This window comes from Physeter macrocephalus, chromosome 20, assembly GCF_002837175.3.
Source record: "Physeter macrocephalus isolate SW-GA chromosome 20, ASM283717v5, whole genome shotgun sequence".
NCBI classification, from domain to species: domain Eukaryota; kingdom Metazoa; phylum Chordata; class Mammalia; order Artiodactyla; family Physeteridae; genus Physeter; species Physeter macrocephalus.
The window spans coordinates 54,415,806-54,436,527 of record NC_041233.1 but is presented as its reverse complement, the minus strand read 5'-3'; the positions used below and the strand labels follow the sequence as shown (position 1 = coordinate 54,436,527).

Sequence of the window (20,722 nt, the reverse complement as noted above, 5' to 3'; positions counted from 1 at the left end):
TCTCTGTGGATTTTAGTGGGATTCACTCAGTTAGAAGATAAATTTAAAGATAAACCTGTCTCTTCCTTGGACTCTTGCTGAGAAGGCTGAGGGACAATACCTTTAAGCTTCCTAGAGGCCCTCTGGTTGGATTGAGAGGATCTGGTAGGCATACCTTTTACTCTTTGAAAGGGCCCTTTGTGTAACTGAATATTCTGACCTCTTGATGTTTCTAAGATTTTTAGCAAAACAGTTGCATAGTCACATCCTTGACCTTTTCTTTAGAGTATACTTTCCTGATGGTGAATTTCTTAATTTTAGCATCTTTTGCCATCTGGAAAGGCTGAGAATTTTTAAGACCACTCAGTTCTGGTTCCTTTTTTTGTCTTTCTTCAAATAAAAAAAAAAATGTTGTGGTAAAATACATATGACAACATTTATTATATGTGTACAGGCCAGTGGCATTAATTACATTCATATTATTATGTAAACCATCACCACCATCCATCGCCAGAACTCTTTTCATCTTGCAAAACTGAAACGCTATACCATTAAACATAACTCCCCATTCATCCCTCCCCCTTGGCCCTGGCAACCACCATTCTACTTTCTGTCTGTACGATTTTGACCACTTTAAGTACGTCATAAAAGTGGAATCAGTCAATTTTAGTGATTGGCTTATTTCCTTTAGCATAATGTCTTCAAGGTTCATCTATGTTGTAGCATTTGTCAGAATTTCCTTCCTTTTTAAGGCTGACATTTCATTCACTGTATATACCACATTTTGCTTATCCATTCATCTGTTGAGGACACTTGGGTTGCCTCCACATTTAGTTCTTGTGAATAATGCTTCTCTGAACATGGACATACAATATGTCTTCTAGACTCCGTTTTTAATTCTTTTGGTTATATAGTTGGCTCTCTGTATCTGTGGGTTCCCTATCCACAGATTCAACCAATGGCAGATTAAAAATATTTGGAAAAAAAAATTCTAGAAATTTCCAAAAAGCAAAACTTGAATTTGCTGCACACCAGCAACTATTTATATATCACTTACATTGTATTTACAACTATTTACATTATCATTTACATTGTATTAGGTATTATAAGTAATCTACAGATGATTGAAAGTATACAGGAAGATGTGTATAGGTTATATGCAAATACTTGCCATTTTATATAAGGGACTTGAGTATCTGTGGATTTTGGTATCCATGGGGAAATCCTGGAACCAGTAACCTTGGATCATGAGGTATGACTCTATACCCAGAAGTGGAATTGCTGTATCATATGGTAATTCTAACAGAACTGCCATACTGTTTTCCATAGTTGCTGCACCATTTTACCTTCTCACCAACAAGGCACAATGGTTCCCATTACTTTGCATCCTCACCAACACTTGTTATTATGTTTTGGGGATTTTTTTTTTTTAAATTTGAGTTTCTTTTTTTAAAATAAATTTATTTATTATTTATTTATTTTTGGCTGTGTTGGGTCTTCGTTTCTGTGCGAGGGCTTTCTCTAGTTGCGGCGAGCAGGGGCCACTCTTCATCGCGGTGTGCGGACCTCTCACTATCGCAGCCTCTCTTGTTGCAGAGCATAGGCCCCAGAAGCACAGGCTCAGTAGTGGGGATTTTTTTGATTATAGCTGTGTTAATGGTTGTGAGGTGGTAACTCATTGTAGTTTCAATTTGCATTTTCCTAATGATTAGTGATGTGATGTTGAACATCTTTTCATGTGCTTATTGCTTATTTGCATATCTTCTTTGGAGAAATGTCTATTCAAGTCCTTTGCCCGTTTTTTTTTTTTTTTTTTTGGCTGTACCATGCGGCTTGTGGGATCTTAGTTCCCTGACCGGGGATTGAACCCAGGCCACAGCAGTGAAAGTACCAAGTCCTAACCATTGGAACGGCAGGGAATTCCCGCCCATGTTTGTATTGGGTTGTTTGCTTTTTTGTTATTGAGTTGCAGATGTTCTTTATAATTCTAGATATTAATCCCTTATCAGATTTACGATGTGCAAATATTCCCTCCCATTCTGTGGATTGCCTTTTACCCTGTTGATAGTGTCTTGCTGCACAAAATTTAAAAATTTTTATAAAGTCCCATTTGTCTATTTTTTTCTTTTGTTGCCTGTGCCTTTGGTGTCATATGCAAGAAATCATTGCCAAATCCAATGCTGTGAAGCCTTTGCCCTTTACTTTCTTTTAAGTGTTTTATTGTTTTACATCTTACATTTATCTATTCTGGGTAATTTTTGTATATGGTATTAGGTAGTGGTCCAGCTTCATCCTTTTGCATGTGGATATCCAGTTTTCCCAACATCATTTGTTGAAAAAACTGTCCTTTCCCCATTGAATAGTCTTGCTACTCTTGTTGAAAATCCGTATATTTGAGGGTTTATCTCTGGACTCTATTTTATTCAGTTGGTCTATATGTTTGTCTTTATGCCAGTACCATACTGTTTTGATTATTGTAGCTTTGTAGTAAGTTTCAAAATAAGGAAATGTGAGTCCTCTAGCATTGTTCTTTTTCAGGATTGTTTTAGCTATTTGGGGTCCCTTGAGATTCCATATGAATTTTAGGATGGATTTTTCTATTTCCTTTTTTAAAAAAAAATATATTTATATATTTATTTATTTTTGGCTGTGTTGGGTCTTTGTTGCTGTGCGTGGGCTTTCTCTAGTTGCGGCGAGTGGGGGCTACTCTTCGTTGTGGTGTGTGGGCTTCTCATTGCGGTGGCTTTTCTTGTTGCGGCACACAGGCTCTAGGTGCTTGGGCTTCAGTATTTGTGACGTGGGCTCCATAGTTGTGGCTTGCAGGCTCTAGAGCGCAGGCTCAGTAGTTGTGGTGCATGGGCTTAGTTGCTCCGCGGCATGTGGGATCTTCCGGGACCAGGGCTCGAACCCATGTCCCCTGCATTGGCAGGCGGATTCTTAACTACTGCGCCACCAGGGAAGTCCCGATTTTTCTCTTTCTACAAAAACTGTCGTTGGGATTTTGATAGGGATTGCAGTAGATTATTTTGGATAGTATTGACATTTTAACAGTATTAAGTCTTCCAATCCACGAACAGGGGATGTGTTTCCATTTATTTATGTTGACTTTAATTTTTTTCGGTAATGTTTTGTAGTTTTTATTGTAAAAATCTTTCGTCTCCTTTGTTAAGTTAATTCCTAAGTATTTTATTCTTTTTGATGCTATTGTAAATGTAATTGTTTTCTTAATTTCCTTTTTGGATTGTTCATTGTTAGTGTATAGAAATACAACTAATTTTTGTGTGTTGACTTTGTATCCTGCTACTTTGCTGAATTTGTTTATCAGTTCTAACAATTTTTCTTTGAAAGCTTTAGAGTTTTCTACATATAAGATCATATCATCTATGAACAGAGATAATGTTACTCCTTTCCAATTTGGCTGTCTTTTATTTCTTTTTCTTGCCTCGTTGCTCTGGCTAGTTTTGGTTCCTTTTTGTTTAACATAGTTTTTCCTTCAGTTTGTCTCTCTTCTTACTTTATAGTAGCTTGATTCTGCAAGGCCAACAGGAGAGTCTCTCTAGTATGTGCTAACAAGATTCAGATGAAGATATATTTTATATATATCTTATATATAATACATATTTTATATACATAATGTATTATAAATGTATATATCATAATTTAATCACAGTTGTGCCATCCCATCACTCTAGCCATATTATATAACCTGATCATCACAGGAGCAACATTCAGTCACCAATATTCTATTGGTTAGAAACAAGTCACAAGTCCATTCACACTCAGGAAGAGGGAATTATGCAGAATGTGAACATGGAGGCCACCCTAGGATTTACCCACTACAGGATGGCAAGTGATCCAAAGTCCAGATTTTAGAAATGACAGATCAGAATCTTTGATTTAGTAGGCTGTAAAACAAAGGGTCAGGGCTGTATCCGGGGCTTAGGTGCCGAAGTCAAAGATTATGGTCAATTAGAAGTCAAGATCTAGGTAAGTGAATTAGAGCAGTAGACATAGGACAACAGGAGAAAGAATGGTTTTTAATGATGAACAAATATCTTTCAAACCAGTTCTTTATATACTTCTCATTTATGGGAAGAGCTAGTTCCAAAGCATGGATTTATAGGAATAAGTTGAGAGGAGTTGTGTGTACGGAGAGTGCAGTTAACTGACAGTAGTTGTGAATCAAGATGGGGAATTTCTAGGTGCAGTTCCTAATAGAACTCTCCTTCTGTTGAGTTCTCTTGTTACCACTGATATGGGATTAACTTTTCATAGCCCACCACTCACAAGTTGAAAGAGAGGTGGGTTCTCAGAGATCTCATTGCATCTCATGGTTTCTAGCTTTTCCACCTTCTGATCTGTTTACCTGTAGAGCCCATTCTCTCTTTCCCATTGTCCAGTACAATTCAAATATACAATGAAGTTGTACTTCACTCTGAACGATTTTTTTAAAGTGACTTACAACAACACAAATTTGTTATCTTACAGTTCTGTAGGTCAGAAGTCTGACATGAGTCTCACTGGGCTAAAATTAAGGTGTTGGCAGGGATGCAATCCTTTCTGGATGTTCTAGGGGAAAATCTGTTTACTTGCCTTTTCCAGCTTCTAGAGGTTGCCCACATTCGTTGGTTCATAGTCCCCTTCCTCCATCTTCAAGGCTAGCAATGTTGTATCTCTCTGATCCTTCTTCCATAGTGATGTTTCCTTCTAACCACAGCTGGGAAAGGTTCTCTACTTCTAAGGACCCATGTGATTATAGTGGACCTGCCTGGATGGCCTAGGATACTCTCCCCATTGCAAGGTCTTTAACTTAATCACACCAGCAAAGTCCCTTTTACTATGTCAGATAACATATCACTGTGGAGGATCTTGAGAATACAGATTGTACAAACCTTAGAGATAAAACATGAGTACAGTCTTCTAGATGTAATTTGGCTTGGAACAAGTTCTAATTATTAGATTCTTTCAGACATTCTCTATTTTTACTCTTCCTTTCTCTTCCATAGATCCCTCTTTTAGCTCCTCATCCTTGGGGTTTTTATTCTTATTTGCTATTTACCTTTGTTTCCAGGCTAGTGTGAGCACTCTTTGAGCCTCTGTTTATCTCTAAAGGAGACAAAGAATGTCTTCTTTTTTTTGAGATTTATTTTAGTCTCAGGACTTTTCTCTTTGGATTTGAGTCAGAACCATTGTCCTTGTGGGCATCTGCTTCACCACTTTGGCTGAGCAGGTTCTTCCCTGAGTTGTTCCTGGATGAAAAATGGTTGATTGTTCTGTGTGTTCTATACTTATTCTGAGGTCCTACTTTACCCCAGATTTGTTCTCTTGTGCTTTGTTTTCTTCCTTTTTTTTCTTTTTTTGTTGTGGCCTCTCCCGTTGCGGAGCACAGGCTCCGGACGTGCAGGCTCAGCTTCTTTTTTTGTTGTGGCCTCTCCCGTTGCGGAGCACAGGCTCCAGACGTGCAGGCTCAGCGGCCACGGCTCACAGGCCTAGCCGCTCCGCGGCATGTGGGATCCTCCCGGACTGGGGCATGAACCCGCGTCCCCTGCATCAGCAGGCGGACTCTCAACCACTGCACCACCAGGGAAGCCCTCCTGTTGTCTTCCTTTTTATTTTAATGAATAAAAAAAATTTTATTCATTTATTTATTTAGGCTGTGCCAGGTCTTAGTTGCGGCACTCAGGATCTTCGTTGCCGCGTGTGGGATCTTTTAGTTGCGGCATGCGGGCTTCTTAGTTGCGGTGTGTGAGTTTCTTAGTTGTAGCATGCGGACTCTTAGTTGCGGCATGCAACTAGTTGCGGCATGCAACTAGGATCTAGTTCCCTGACCAGGGATCAAACCTGGGCCCTCTGCATTGAGAGCGCGGAGTCTTACCCACTGGACCACCAGGGAAGTCCCTTTGTTGTCTTTTTCTTGTTCTCAGGCTTCCTTGGGTGGACGGTTTACCTCCTAATCCTCAGATTCTATGTTGCCTCATTCTGTGTTCTTTGAATTTTTTTTCTCTAAAATTATTCCTAACTATTTATAGTTCTATCCTCTACTATTATTGGTCCATCTGACCTAGTCTGGCTTTCTCTCTTTTCAATAAGAGTCACCACATCTTTTCCTAGGGAATTATGATGTATATACAGTTGAGGCCAATTCCCATTTTATCTGGGAAGTCCTATGAACTGTAAAATACCTCGGACCCTCAGATTTCCATTTAAACCTGTCTGCTTCTGGCTCCCTTTCTGAGTATCCCTTCAGCTCATAGTATCTTTTTGGGGCAGAGGTTTTTTGTTTTGTTTTGTTTTTAAATGAAGTTATAGAATAGGTGATGTGGGCTGTCATATTCTTGTTTGGAGGAAATTTCCTTTGGCTCTGCTTTATAATTTACCAAGGTAAAAATTAAACTATAGATAGCATAATGTCTTTGTCATGAGACTCTTTTCTGAAAACTTCATTGTGAAGTTTGTCAAATATAGAGAAAAGTTGAAAGAGTGAAACAAATAACTCTCAGATTCAACAAATGTCACCATTTGCCATATTTGCTTTATCTCTCTCTCTCTATATATATATTTTTAAATTAATTAATTGATTGATTGATTGATTGATTTTTGGCTGCACTGGGTCTTCATTGCTATGCGCAGGCTTTCTCTAGTTGCAGTGAGCGGGGGCTGCTCTTCATTGTGGTGCGTGGGCTCCTCATTGCAGTGGCTTCTCTTGTTGCGGAACATGGGCTCTAGGCGCGTGGGCTCAGTAGTTGCTGCTCACGGGCTCTAGAGTGTAGGCTCAGTAGTTGTGGCGCACAGGCTTAGTTGCTCCGTGGCATGTGGGATCCTCCCGGTCCAGGGTTCAAACACGTGCCCCTGCGTTAGCAGGCTGATTCTTAACCGCTGCACCACTAGGGAAGTCCTCTATATATTCATGCTTTTTTTTTTTTTTTTTCTGCCTGAACCACTGACATCATGAAATTTTGTCCTTTAATACTTAAGCATGCATCTCCTAAGAATATGAATATTCTCCTAATAGTCACAGTATTGTTATCACATCTAAGAAGATTTACAAGAATTTCATATCAGCTAATATTCAGTTCATATTTAAATTCCCCAGTTGTCCTAAGAATGTATTTCATAGCTGCTTTTTAAAAAAACGTAAACTTGGGGCTTCCCTGGTGGCGCAGTGGTTGAGAGTCTGCCTGCCGATGCAGGGGACGTGGGTTCGTGCCCCGGTCCGGGAAGATCCCACATGCCACGGAGCGGCTGGGCCCGTGGGCCATGGCCGCTGAGCCTGCGCATCCGGAGCCTGTGCTCCGCAACGGGAGAGGCCACAACAGTGAGAGGCCCGCGTACTGCAAAAAAACAAAAAACAAAAAACGTAAACTTGGACTTCCCTGGTGGCGCAGTGGTTAAGAATCCACCCGCCAATGCAGGGGACATGGGTTTGAGCCCTGATCCAGTAAGATCCCACATGCCGCAGAGCAACTAAGCCTGTGTGCCACAACTACTGAGCCTGTACTCTAGAGCCTGTGAGCCATAACTACTGAGCCTGCGTGCCACAATTACTGAAGCCCGGGTGCCTAGAGCCTGTGCTCCACAACAAGAGAAGCCATAGCATTGAGAAGTCCGCGCACTGCAACAAAAAGTAGCCGCCTCTCGCCGCAACTAGAGAAAGCCCACGTGCCGCAACTAGAGAAAGCCTGCGCGCAGCAACAAAGACCCAATGCAGCCAAAATAAATAAATAAATAAATTTATTTTAAAAAATATAAAAAACATAAACTTGACATATATATACTACCAAATGTAAAATAGATAGCTAGTGGGAAGTAGCCGCAGAGCACAGGGAGATCAGCTCGGTGCTTTGTGACTACTTAGAGGGGTGGGATAGGGAGGGTGGGGGAGAGGTGCAAGAGGGAGGAGATATGGGGACATATGGATACATATAGCTGATTTACTTTGTTGTGTAGCAGAAACTAACACACCATTGTAAAGCAATTATGCTCCAATAAAGATGTAAAAAAACAAAACAAAACATAAACTGATCAAGGCTTATGTATTGCTTTTGATTATTATGTCACTTTTAATCTGGAATAATCACTACCCTTTATCTTCATGTCATTGATTTGTTGAAGCATTCAGGCCTATTGTGTTGTAGAATATTCCACATTTTAAATTTGTCTTACTGTTTTTTCAAGGATATTTAACTTGTTCCTTTATCCCTTTCTATGTAGTTCCTATAAACCACAAGTTAGGTTTAGAGGCTTGATTAGATTCAGGTTAAGCATTTTTGGCAAAGATTCATAGGTGATGTTTGTATACATCATATTGTATCACATTAGGAGGCACAGAATGTAGATTGTCTTACTCTCAGTAATGCTAATTTTGCTACTTGCCACATCTCTCAATTATAAAGGTACATTTTCCCCTTTGCAAGTAGTAAGTAACCTGCAGGGGAATTACCTAATATAATGGTTTAGCATCCACTGATAATCCTGCTGGACAGTATAACTATATTGTGTATCACAAAACAGTGATTTTCTAATTATATTATTAATCTTTATTAGCTGACTTTCTTCTTTGGAGAAGAGCTTTCCTTCTCTCTCTTAGTCTCTTTTTTTATGAGTCTCTGTAGACTCATGGATTTTTAGTTATTCAAAGTGTTAGTCAATTTCAGTTGTTAATTTTGATATTCAAATTGTACCAAATTTGGCCTGTGATAGCCCTTGTAATCTACTTCCTGCTGTGTCTTTTTGACAGGACTCCATTAGTCTTTGAGTGTTTCCATCCTGGCATAAATGTCCCCAGCTTATTTTATACTTGCTCTGCCCTGGGCCTGGAATCAATTATTTTCTTCAAGGAGCCCTAGTTTCTTCCACTGACACTGTGTATACGTACTGATTGTTTTTTGGGTGTCATTGCTTCTAGGCTCTTTGAGGGCAAGGAAGTAGAATTAAAATTTTTTTAAAAAGAAATCATTAGTTCATATTAGTATTTCCAATTCAGATTTAACACTCAGAGCTTTTTCTTGACTTCTTTTACTTTATATTTGTATAAGTGTAAATTTTTACATTGCAAATTCCAGATTTTAATAGCATTTATATATGTTAGTTGCTTTATCCTACAATATAATAAATTAATTTCAAAATAATACAACTATTACTACTAACAATAAACTTCTGTAAATCTGTTGATGGAAGTTTAGGATTTCCTTACAGTTCCTTTTCTCTTGAATATATCTCACTAAGGTTGTATAGTCAGAATACATTTTTCAAAAGTTAGGTGGAATAATTCCTTTCTCTGTGCTTACATTATCATTAAAAAAACCATATTTATTTACTTATTTGGCTGTGCCAGATCTTAGTTATGACACGCGGGAACTTCATTGTGGCATGTGGGATCTTTAGTTGTGGCATGTGGGATCTTTAGTTGCAGCATGTGAGATCTTTAATTGCGGCATGCGAACTCTTAGTTTCGGCATGTGGGATCTAGTTCGCTGACCAGGGATTGAACCTGGTCCCCTGCATTGGGAGCATGGCGTCTTAGCCACTGGACCACCAGGGAAGTCCCTTTTTCTTTTTTTCAATTTGATATACAGATATATTTTGTGTTGTTGTACAGGTTTAGGGTTTGCCTCTTTTCCTTTTGGATTTAATTTTATTTTTTGAACCTGTGGTATAATTATATGGTTCAAAAGTCAAAACTATACAAAAAGGTATATTTAGAGAAATTTCAGTCCTTTCCCTAACCATTTTCATTGTTTTCTGCTTTATTCTCTTAGTGTTTTCTTTGTGTTTCTTTTTGTAAAAACAAATTATTGTGTATATGTGTGTATATTTTTATTTCCTCTTCTTTCTTACACAAGTGCTTTATACACTGTTCTGTAACTTTTCTCACTCAACAGCAGATCCTGGAAGTCACTCATATCAGTTCGTAAAGTGTTTCTTCCCTCCCTCCCTTCTCTCATTTTTAATGAGTGCATAGTACTGTGTTGTATGGATGTATAAAAGTTTATTTAACCATCCTCCTATTAATAGACATTTCAATTGTGTCTAATATTTTGATTAATCTTAACCAAGTATGTTTTGTATTTCTGGAGTAATATCTTCAGGATAGATTTTCAGAAGTGAAATTTCTGGTTTAAAGGGTAAATGAAAATGTAATTTTTTTAGATGCTGCCAGATTGTCTTTCATAGTGGTTGCATTATTTACACTTCTACTAGGACTGTATCAGGATACTTATCACAGGATTCCGGATAATATACCAATAAGCTAAATTCCTCCTTGTCTGTTGTTACTCCATAGTAATTCTAAATGGTATTTTCTATACAGTGATTCTAAAATGTGATTTAGGGACCACTTGAAATTTGTAAGGATTTGGGGGTAGTTTCTGTCAAATATAAACATTACTACAAATGTCTGTTGTGGCTCATTTGAAAAAAATTATATATATACACACACATATGCCATATATGATTTCTAAAACTACAGTAGTGTCTTCTTACAGTTTTCCTGTTGGATTTGTTGAGCTATCTTTTTGGTGGCAAGAGAAAGGAAACTATGGAATAGGGTATTTTGAGGATCTTTTGTTTTTCCACAGTAATCTGCCAGTCAGATCATTTTAAGAACCACTGTCCTTATGACCTGAAAGAATTTTAGATTCTGCTAACCATTTGTTCTTGTTTTTCTTTTATATCCTGCCCAGGCTCCTGCTTATATTCGGGAATGTGCCAGATTGCACTATTTGGGTTCCAGAACACAAGCATCAAAGGTAAGAATAGGAAATTGCTCTTAGCCCAAACAAGGAGAGAGCTAGTTAAGATTAGTGGAGTTTTAAAACAAAGTATGAAATCAAAGTAAAGACATAAGAAAATAAAATGTGTTATAGTTGAAAAAAACAGTCTGTAAATAGCAAATGTATTAAATATTTTTAGTTCTGAAAGTACAGTTTTATGTAATACATTCTCCTTTCAAGTTTGGTGGTAAGGTAACACTCTGAAATGTCTAGAAGACTTGAGACCTTATGAGCTTAGAAAGCAAATGTGTGACGCTTATTAACAAGATTACATGATTATTGAGTTTTAAAAGTGAGTTTAAAAAACATCACAAGCACTTTTTGATGATTTTTTTTAGTCTGTCTTGATTAGAAACGTAAGCTGTCATCTTATGCTTTTTTTTCTGCTCCTGTTGGTTTCTACCTCTCATTCAGCAAATATTTGGTGTGACCAGGAAAACAGTATTTTATTTCAGCTAGTTTAACTGGAGTATGGTTTTTCTTAGAGAGTTGTTTTTGTTCCTCTACCACTGCTGTGTAGTTATCCCATATTGTCATGTGAGCACCAGCCAAGAACCAGTGTACTTGGTCTCTAAGATGGGTCTGTCACTTTAGTATCTAGATGATTTTAAACTTATAGCTTAACTTCAATTTCTTCTTCAATGAAATGGGAATAATATACTTTTAACTGCTTAACTCATAGGATACCAATGAGAATTATGTGAGATTAAAAGATGCTCTGGGGGCTTCCCTGGTGTCGCCGTGGTTGAGAGTCCGCCTGCCGATGCAGGGGACGCGGGTTCGTGCCCTGGTCCGGGAGGATCCCACATGCCACAGAGCAGCTAGGCCCGTGAGCCATGGCCGCTGAGCCTGCGCGTCCGGAGCCTATGCTCCGCAACGGGAGAGGTCACAACAGTGAGAGGCCCGCGTACTGCAAAAAAAAAAAAAAAAAAGATGCTCTGAAAACTGGACTATTATATAAATATAATTTTTGGTGACAATATTCTAAATGAATTTAGGTTTTCTGGGCAGGTCATGGGAGTGGGCTGTTGATATAGTCTATAATTGTAGGTTTCTCTTTATCTGATGATAGTATTTAGATTTTTCTTGTTCCTACATGTAAGAGTATACCATGTTTCCCACATCTCCCCTTTTTTTGTTCCAGTGTGGTGGGAATCTGGAAACAAAGCTGGCAGGATATATTAATTCACTTTTCTTTTAAATTTTCCATAGGATGATCTTGATCTGATAGCTTCGTGTCATACCAGCTCCTTCCAAGTGACAAGATCTCAGAAACGGAACCAGCGAGATTCCTGCCTTCATCAGGAGGAGACCCAGCAGCGTACGGGAGAGGCACTAAGAGAATTGTTCCAACATGTTCACAATATGCCAGAGTCGGCAAAGAAGAAACACCTTATCAGACAGGTGCCGAAGGCAGGGAGACAGTGACGGGGCTTTAGGAATATGATTTTTGCTTGTAGAATCACTAGGGAATATTATTAAGAATTTCATTTAATTTTTGTCTCTTACTGGTCCAAACTTTGGTTTAGCCAAGAAAGCGAACTTGTCTATGGAACCTCAGTGGTGATCTCTGTACTATTGGCCCACTAGAGAAAGGGGTGGAGGCTCTTGGATTTCTAGAGTAAGCAGAGGATCCAATGTGGTTAGTTTCTCTAATTTGGTCATGTATGACATTTAAACCCTTCATATTTTCTTGGCAAATAACTTAATCTTGCTGAATTTCAATTTTCTTGTTTGTAAAATGGTAATTGTAATGCCCATGTTTCATGGTTGTGAAGATTAGAAAGAATCTATGTAAAGTGGCTGCCATAGCAGAGAAAAAGTGATAGTTCTTACTAGTGAGTTGTTTGCGTTAGAAAACACTAAATCAAGGGCCTAGTGTGATACTAGAAATAGGAATTCTAGTGGCTGAGTTAGTTTTTTTTGGAGCTATGGCAGCAAAATTAGGTCTCTCATTTGCTGTCTTGAGACTCAAAGTATAGCTTGAGTAAATATCGATGACTTGGTTAGTTTCTTTCTCAGGAAATTTATTTTGTCTCAGCCCCTCTTGAATTTTAGCTAAATAGGCAAGGTCAGCCTCTTGACTTCTTATTCAACTGGGACCTTCTCGAGGGATGTCTGTGTTTTTATTTATTTTTTTATACCTAACCTCAAGCATGGGGCCAGACAGAAACAAGTGCTCAGAAATGTTGAACTGAGCTGTTCTTAACAATTGACACAATCCTTTAAGAGAAATTTTCTGTCACTCTCTTTTTTTTGTTTTTTTAATATTTATTTATTTATTTAGGCTGCACTGGGTCTTAGTTGCAGCATGCATGAGGGATCTAGTTCCCTGACCAGGGATTGAACCTGGGCCCCCTGCAGTGGGAGCACGGAGTCTTACCCACTGGACCCCCAGGGAATTCCCTTTGTCACTCTCTTTGAAGTTACTTTGAGATCTAGCAAACTGTGCTATGACTGGAATTTTAGAGGGTGTTGCCACGTAGTTTTACAGATTTAAAGCAGTGTAGTGATTTAATTCTTGGTAGAAACTAAGCCAGTAATTCAGGTAGGACAGGTGTAAATGACTTCCCTCATCAAGAACACTGAGGGTTAAAGATAATACAAGGGAAAAAACTAACATTAGTTTTGCTCTTTTTAGAAATATAGGAAATTATAGAGAAGGATTAAAAGAAAATAAATCACTCATCCTACTAGTGTTTACATATTGGGTATTCTTTCAGGCTTTTTCCTGTGGATATATTGGGTTGGACAAAAAAGTTAGTTGGCCAACCCAATATTTTGGAATATGGAAAAAGTTCGTTCTTCCATATGGAAAAACCTGAACGAACTTTTTGGCCAAGCTAATATTTTGATGTAGTTATGATCATACCATATACTTTCTTTTATTTCTCCCTTTTTCATTAAACATTACAGCCTAAGCATTTTCTCATGCATGCTTGCATACTCCTCACATACATTTAAAATATTGCCGTTTATTTTTGAAGAAACTATACTTTTACTATTCTCTATGATTATATACAATTTATTCTCCATGATTATAAAAATAATGAGTACTCACTACAGAAACATTGAAACCTCCAGAAGAGTGTCAAGAAGAAATTAAAAATCACCTGTTATCATCCAGAGATAACCACTGATAACATCTTGGAGTATTTCCTTCTTGTATTTCTTTCCATGAATATGTATTTCATATTTTTTTTGTTTCTTGAGATCATAATACATATTCAGTTTTTAAAATACCCTACCCTTTTCATATAACATTATATCAGAGCATTTTCCATGTCATTAAAATGCTGTAAACATTTTTAATGGTTGCATAATATTTTACTGTATATAACCTGATATATATACAGTTTGTCCTCTACTGGACATATTAGGGGAAATTAGGTCATTTTGGGGACTTCCCTGGTGGCACAGTGGTTAAGAATCTGCCTACTAACGCAGGGGACACGGGTTCGATCCCTGGTCTGGGAAGATTCCACATGCCGCGGAGCAACTAAGCCCGTGCACCACAACTACTGAAGCCCGCGCACCTAGAGCCCGTGCTCCGCAACAAGAGAAGCCACTGCAGTGAGAAGCCCGTGCGCTGCAGTGAAGAGCAGCCCCTGCTCGCTGCAACTAAAGAAAGCCCGTGTGCAGCAATGAAGACCCAATGCAGCCAAAAATAAATAAATTAAAAAAGAAAAGAAATTAGGTCATCTTTTAGTTTATACATATTTGTTCATAAGTATTCCCATTGCAGATTATTTCCTAGAAGTGGCATGACCAAAGGGTATGTGTTTTCTGGGGGGAGCTGTTACAGCTACTAGGTTTCTTTTAATATATAGGTCCATCCTTCTTTCCCCTCCTATTTTTTTCCTCCCTAAAAATTGCTGAAGTTTGTTTGAATAAACTTTTAAATTTGAAATAATTTAGGTTTGGAGAAAAATTGCAAAGAAAGTACAGAATTCCCACATATCCTTCACCTAGTTCCTCCTGATGTTAATGTTGTCAAAACTAATAAATTAACATTAGTACATTACTAGTAACATTGCAGACTTTATTCAGATTTTACCAGTTTTAACACTAATATCCTTTTTCTGTTCTAGGATCCAATACAGATAGCACATTGCATTTATTTATTTATTTATTTTTTGTGGTACGTGGGCCTCTCACTGTTGTGGCCTCTCGCATTGCGGAGTAATAAACTCTTTTCTGGTATATAGTGTGCAGCAGGCGTGGTTCCAAGGATTCAACACATTGCCTCCTCACAGCTCTAAGAGGTAGGACTATTTTTTTTTTCTTTTTTTTTTTTGCGGTACGTGGACCTCTCACTGTTGTGGCCTCTCCCGTTGCGGAGCACAGGCTCCAGATGCGCAGGCCCAGCGGCCATGGCTCCCGGGCCCACCCGCTCCGCGGCATGTGGGATCCTCCCGGATCGGGGCACGAACCCGTGTCCCCTGCATCGGCAGGCGGACTCCCAACCACTGCGCCACCAGGGAAGCCCCGCACATTGCATTTAAATACACATAAACAATCCTCTCTCTCTCTTTGCACTTTATTTGTGAAAGAAGCCAGATTCTTTGTCTCCCACAGTCTGGATTTTGCTGATTGCCTCCCTGTGGTATTACTTAAGATGTTTCTTAGTCCTCTGTATTTGCTATAAACTGGTAGTTAGATCTAATTCTAGAAGCTTGAGCTGATTCCAATTTGATTATTTTTGGGTGTGTATTATTTAATTTAATTTACCCTCAGGCTAATTTCATACATTTTGACTTCTTGGTGGCATAATTTTTGCCTTTGTGATTTGCTTGCCAACCTACTAATCCATGTATGTACAGATTCACTTATTCCTGGGCTTTTCTGGGTATTTCCACTTAGCTATTGATTGTCACAGAATGCTATCTCTTGATGGGAGACTACTAACAAAATGTTCTTTATGTTTTCTTCTAGTTTAATAAGCATTCTGAGACCCAGACACCAGGACGAGAACCTTCTACCCTCCGGGTGCAGAAGAGGGCCCGTTCACGATCCTTCAGTGGCCTTATTAAGGTAGGTACACTGTGCTGTCATTTTCAGCATTGATCGTGAGAAAATTTAACAGTCTGACTCTTCTTATGCATAAACAGTTTTATTCTGTTCTTTGGGATTCTATGAAGGCTTCACTTGTAAGGGGAAAAGAATAGAATTTGGAAAAGCTTTTATTTTTCAAAGCATTTTTCTGTTTCAAATCAGAGAAGGGGCTCTATGATTGGGGAAGTAAGGGATAAAAGAAATAAAGGTTCTTTTGTCTCTTCTGGGGCTGAGGACAGAGTCCTCATCCCTGAGCAGAGAATCTCTTTTGGTTCATGACCTGCTTTGTGCTACTAACTTCATTGTGCAATTTGCTAAAGTTATGGAAAAGTGAGAAAGTTGACAGAGACTGGAAATGGATTTTCTAATAGGCTAGTGAGTTTTAGGTAACTCAAATTTTTGTGAGCTTAATATTTTGATCAGTTGTTTTGTTCTCTTCCTTTGTCTCAAATTCATTAAAAATCTTGTTTTTAAAACAAATGCAATATGTACTTCTGTGGTGTTGCTACCATCTCTGTCTGTAGGTTCAATTTACTTGAGTCTTCATTGATGATCTGAACTTGTAGTTAAGGGATATTGCCAGCAGGTGGCAGTAGATAGCTGATTATGGGGTTCAAATTTCCAGGCATAAACAAAGGTAAGGTTCTATCTTGTTAACTTGGAGAGAGATTAGCACTGTTCTGTGTTCTACAGGTTTTCTTTTTAAAATTGTTTAACATTACTAAAATTTATAAATCCAGCAACATTAAGGAGATCTTTGCTTAAAAGTTGTGCTCTTAAAAAAATTACCTTGTAATATATATATATATATGTATGTATTTTTTTTAAACTGTAGTTGTTATCAGTTGCAACTTCATCTTACTCTAATTTTGGTTATAGTTATTATCATTAATAGCAGTTTAGAATTCACTCAATCCTATCCACTGGGACCAATAGCCTTGGGACATTAGGTTTGCTTGACATCAAACAGAGTGAAAAGGCAACCCACAGAATGGGAGGAAATATTTGCAGAATATATATCTTATGAGCGGTTAATATCCAGAATATAAAAAGAACTCTTACAACAACAGCAAAGAAAATCAATCCATATTAAAAAATGTGCAGGGCTTTTTTCAGCCATCTTGGACCCTGTGGAGGCCTGCTGGGAACAGGACTTCTAAAATGACAAATATGTCTGGAAGGCTGTGGTCCAGGGCCATTTTTGCTGGCTATAAGCGGGGTCTACAGAACCAGAGGGAGCACACAGCTCTCCTGAAAATTGAAGGTGTATATGCTCGAGATGAAACTGAATTCTATCTAGTCAAGAGATGTGCTTACGTGTACAAAGCAAAGAACAACACAGTAACTCCTGGTGGAAAACCTAACAAAACCAGAGTAATTTGGGGAAAGATAACTCGTGCTCATGGTAACAGTGGCGTGGTTCGTGCCAAATTCTGAAGCAACCTTCCTGCTAAGGCCATTGGACACAGAATCCGTGTGATGCTGTACCCTTCAAGGATTTAAACTTACTGAAAAGTAAATAAATAAAAGTGTGGATTAAAAAAAAAATGCGCAGGGACTTCCCTGGCGGTCCAGTGGTTAAGACTCCACGCTTCCACTGCAGGGGACATGGGTTTGACCTCTGGTCAGGGAACTAAGATCCCACATGCTGCACAGCATGGCCAAAAAGAAAAAAAAAAAAAAGGCAAAGGATTTAAATAGGCATTTTTCTGAAGAAGATTAAAAAAACGCTCAATATCCCTTATCATTAAGGAACTGCAAATGAAAACCACAATGAGATAACAATTCACACTCACTAGGATGGCTGTTATCAACAAAACAGAAAATAGCAAGGTAAGGATGTGGAGAAATTGGAACCCTTGTGTACTGTTGGTGGGAACGTAAAATGGTGCAACCACTATGGAAAACAGTATGGCGGTTCCTCAAAAACTAAAAATAGAACTACCATATGATCAAGCAATTCCAAGTAGGAATATGAACAGATATTTGTATACATGTTTGTAGTGGCATTATTTACAATCAAAAGGCGAAAGCCACTCAAGTGTTCGTTGATGGATGAATGGATAAACAAAATGTGGTATATATGAACAATGGAACAGTACTCAGCCTTAAAAAAGAAGGAAGTTCCGACACATGCTACAACATTTATTAAACCTGAAAACATGCTAAGTGAAATAAACCAGTCACAAAAGAACAAATGTTGTATTATTCCACTTATATGAGGTACCTACAGTAGTCAAATCCATAGAAACAGAAAGTAGAATGGTGGTTGTCAGGGACTAAGGGTCTGGGGGGAATTGGGATTATTGTTTAATGGGTACAGAGTTTCTGTTTGGGAAGATGAAAAATTTCTGGGATGTGGTGATGGTTGCACAACAATATGACTGTACTTTACACTACTGAACTGTACACCTGAAAATGGTTAAAATGATAAATTTTATGTTATGTATATTTTACCATAATTTAAAAAAATTCCCTTTGCTAGAACCCCAAAAGTGTATTCACCTGCTTAGACGTGGCAAGTAAAATGAGCATCCTTGGTTCATATTTTTTTTTTTTTTTTTTTTTTTTTTTTTTTGGTACGCGGGCCTCTCACTACCGCGGCCTCTCTTGTTGCGGAGCACAGGCTCCGGACGCGCAGGCTCAGTAGTTGTGGCTCACGGGCCTAGTTGCTCTGCGGCATGTTGGATCCTCCCAGACCAGGGCTCGAACCCTTGTCCCCTGCATTGGCAGGCAGATTCTCAACCACTGCGCCACCAGGGAAGCCCCCTACTAATATTTATATTATGAAGTTTAATGTTCTAGTTTTGATATGTTCTTTTTTTTTGGAATTCAAATTTATTCTCTGAGGAGAAAAAAGAAAGATTTCTTCAAAGATGGTAGAGTTGTCACTGTCAACTGATACAGTAGGTTACATTAGCTTTTAAGCTGTTCAGAGATGAAAGGGCTTTTAGTCTTGCTCTGAATATCAGTATAGTCATGTGACCCTTTTAAGAAGGCCCATACCCTTTTATGGCTATACTAGAAACTCTTAGAGAATTTCTCCAAATTTTCCAATCCTGTGTGAGGAGGACATGACAGGGAAGCAAATCTTAGAGTGGACCCAGTGTAAGTGTCTTTTGGTGGGGAGGGGAGGAGGGGACTCTTAAAAGGTGCCAGAGACTGTATGTCTTTAGGGAAAAAATTATACTGGTAGGTAACTGGTGTTTCTTTTATGGCCTCAGAAGCACTGTAATTGGCCTGTATTAGTTGGTTTAAATCAACTATAAAGTTGCTTTTAACATTTCAGCCCTTTAATTGGTTTAAAGAGGAATAGCGATCACCTAAAGAAAGGCAGTGATCTCACGTTTTTTAGTAACATGCTTTGACCTCTCTTGTATAAGATGCCTGGGGGAATTTATCAAAGAGCTGAGATTTTTTTTAACCTAAGGAACTGTAGTTTTGAAGACCAGTATAATTATAATATAGATATTGTAGATGTTTATAAATCAAATATTTTCTCTTCCTAAATCAGCGGAAGGTCCTGGGAAATCAGATGATGTCAGAAAAGAAAAACAAGTACCCTACTCCAGAATCTGTAGCCATTGATGAATTGAAGAGAGCCAGCAAAGAAAATATGAATTTAGTAAGATACTATTCTTTGTACTTTCTCTTTGTATGCGTTCATTTGTAGAAAGGAAGAAAATTAATATACCGTCATCTGTTTTACTGTGTTTCTTTGGGCCATATTCAACTATGCCTTTTCCCCAGTCTTTTCATTTATGTTGACTTCTTTCTGTAGGTTTTCATTGATTCATTCAACAAACATTTTGAGTTCAAGGAAGATATAGCCAGTCATAAGCAGAAATGACAAATGCAGTGAAATAGCTCCACACACAAAGTGCTGGAGGGAGCGGTTCTTACTGGGAGACTCCACAGGGTGGGTAACATTTGAGCCAGGCCTGCTCGGCACTATAGTATGTGTGGAGTAGTCCTTCAAGTTATCCCAGGAATGGTTACTTCATTAAGCCAGCAATAAAACAGTTAAGATTAATGAGATCTAAATACGTTGGTAAAACTCTTCATATTGAAATTGAACAAGTAAATAATTCCTCTGTTAGTAAAGTCTGTCTATAGTAATGACATTAGGACATTTAAGCCACTATAAAATGTTCTTGTTACAGTTATTTTCTGGCTCTCCAGCTGTCATGATGACACCAACAAGACTGAAATGGTCTGAGGGGAAGAAAGAGGGGAAAAAAGGTACTGATTGTACTTATTCTGTGTGTCTTATGAATGTAGTTCCTTTCTGTATCTAGTCAATAGCATTTTTTGAATTCCCAGTGTGGTATGGTTGTAGTCAGAAGAGATGTAAAAATTATAAGCCTGGGTCCTGCCCTTGAGTTCATTTAGCAGTTGGTTATTGAGCAACTACTCAGCACTGTCCCAGGTGCTGAGGGGCAGAGCTGTGAACACAGACCCACATGGTCCCTGCATTCTTGGACAGATGGGACACGTGAAAAATATCTTAAGAATACTTGTTAAGCAAATTAAAAGCAAGTGTAAACTAACTTGTGAAACCAAGTACAGGAATGCTGAGATGTTCAGTAAACATGGAATAGTTATGTTCCTTTTCTGCACAGACTTTAGCTTTGTTTATTCAATAAAGCTTTCCAGATAAACAGCTCATGCTGAAGGACCCTGGAAATCATATTATACAACATGTTTTTGAGGATATTTAGGGTAAAAAGGATTATTTAGTGCTGGGACTGCTGATTGTCGGAGGCTCAGTTGGTGAAGTGCAGTGGCTGCTGTGCTTTCCTCTGAGGAAGCCATGTGGCTAACTGGAAAGGCCAGAGGATTTGTTAGACCTAATTTGAGGTATCATTCCTGTGGCCTGGGAAGACCACTCATTCTCAGCCTACTTCTTCCTCTGC

At 38.5% G+C, this 20,722-nt stretch overlaps 2 protein-coding genes across 2 annotated transcripts in view; both read left to right on the top strand.

The window, feature by feature from the left end:
- Positions 1–20,722, top strand: part of ARHGAP19 (Rho GTPase activating protein 19) — a 36,846-nt gene that overhangs the window by 14,405 nt on the left and 1,719 nt on the right. Inside the window, exons 7-11 of the mRNA XM_055081101.1 lie at positions 10,662–10,727; positions 11,964–12,155; positions 15,687–15,785; positions 19,321–19,431; positions 19,970–20,048. Coding sequence (XP_054937076.1) covers positions 10,662–10,727; positions 11,964–12,155; positions 15,687–15,785; positions 19,321–19,431; positions 19,970–20,048 — 547 coding nt within the window. The remainder of the gene's footprint in view (positions 1–10,661; positions 10,728–11,963; positions 12,156–15,686; positions 15,786–19,320; positions 19,432–19,969; positions 20,049–20,722) is intronic.
- On the top strand, positions 16,906–17,324 carry LOC102982588 (60S ribosomal protein L35a-like). The gene is given in 1 exon segment (XM_055081100.1): positions 16,906–17,324. A coding segment is annotated over 1 exon segment (342 nt). The 5' UTR covers positions 16,906–16,967; the 3' UTR covers positions 17,310–17,324.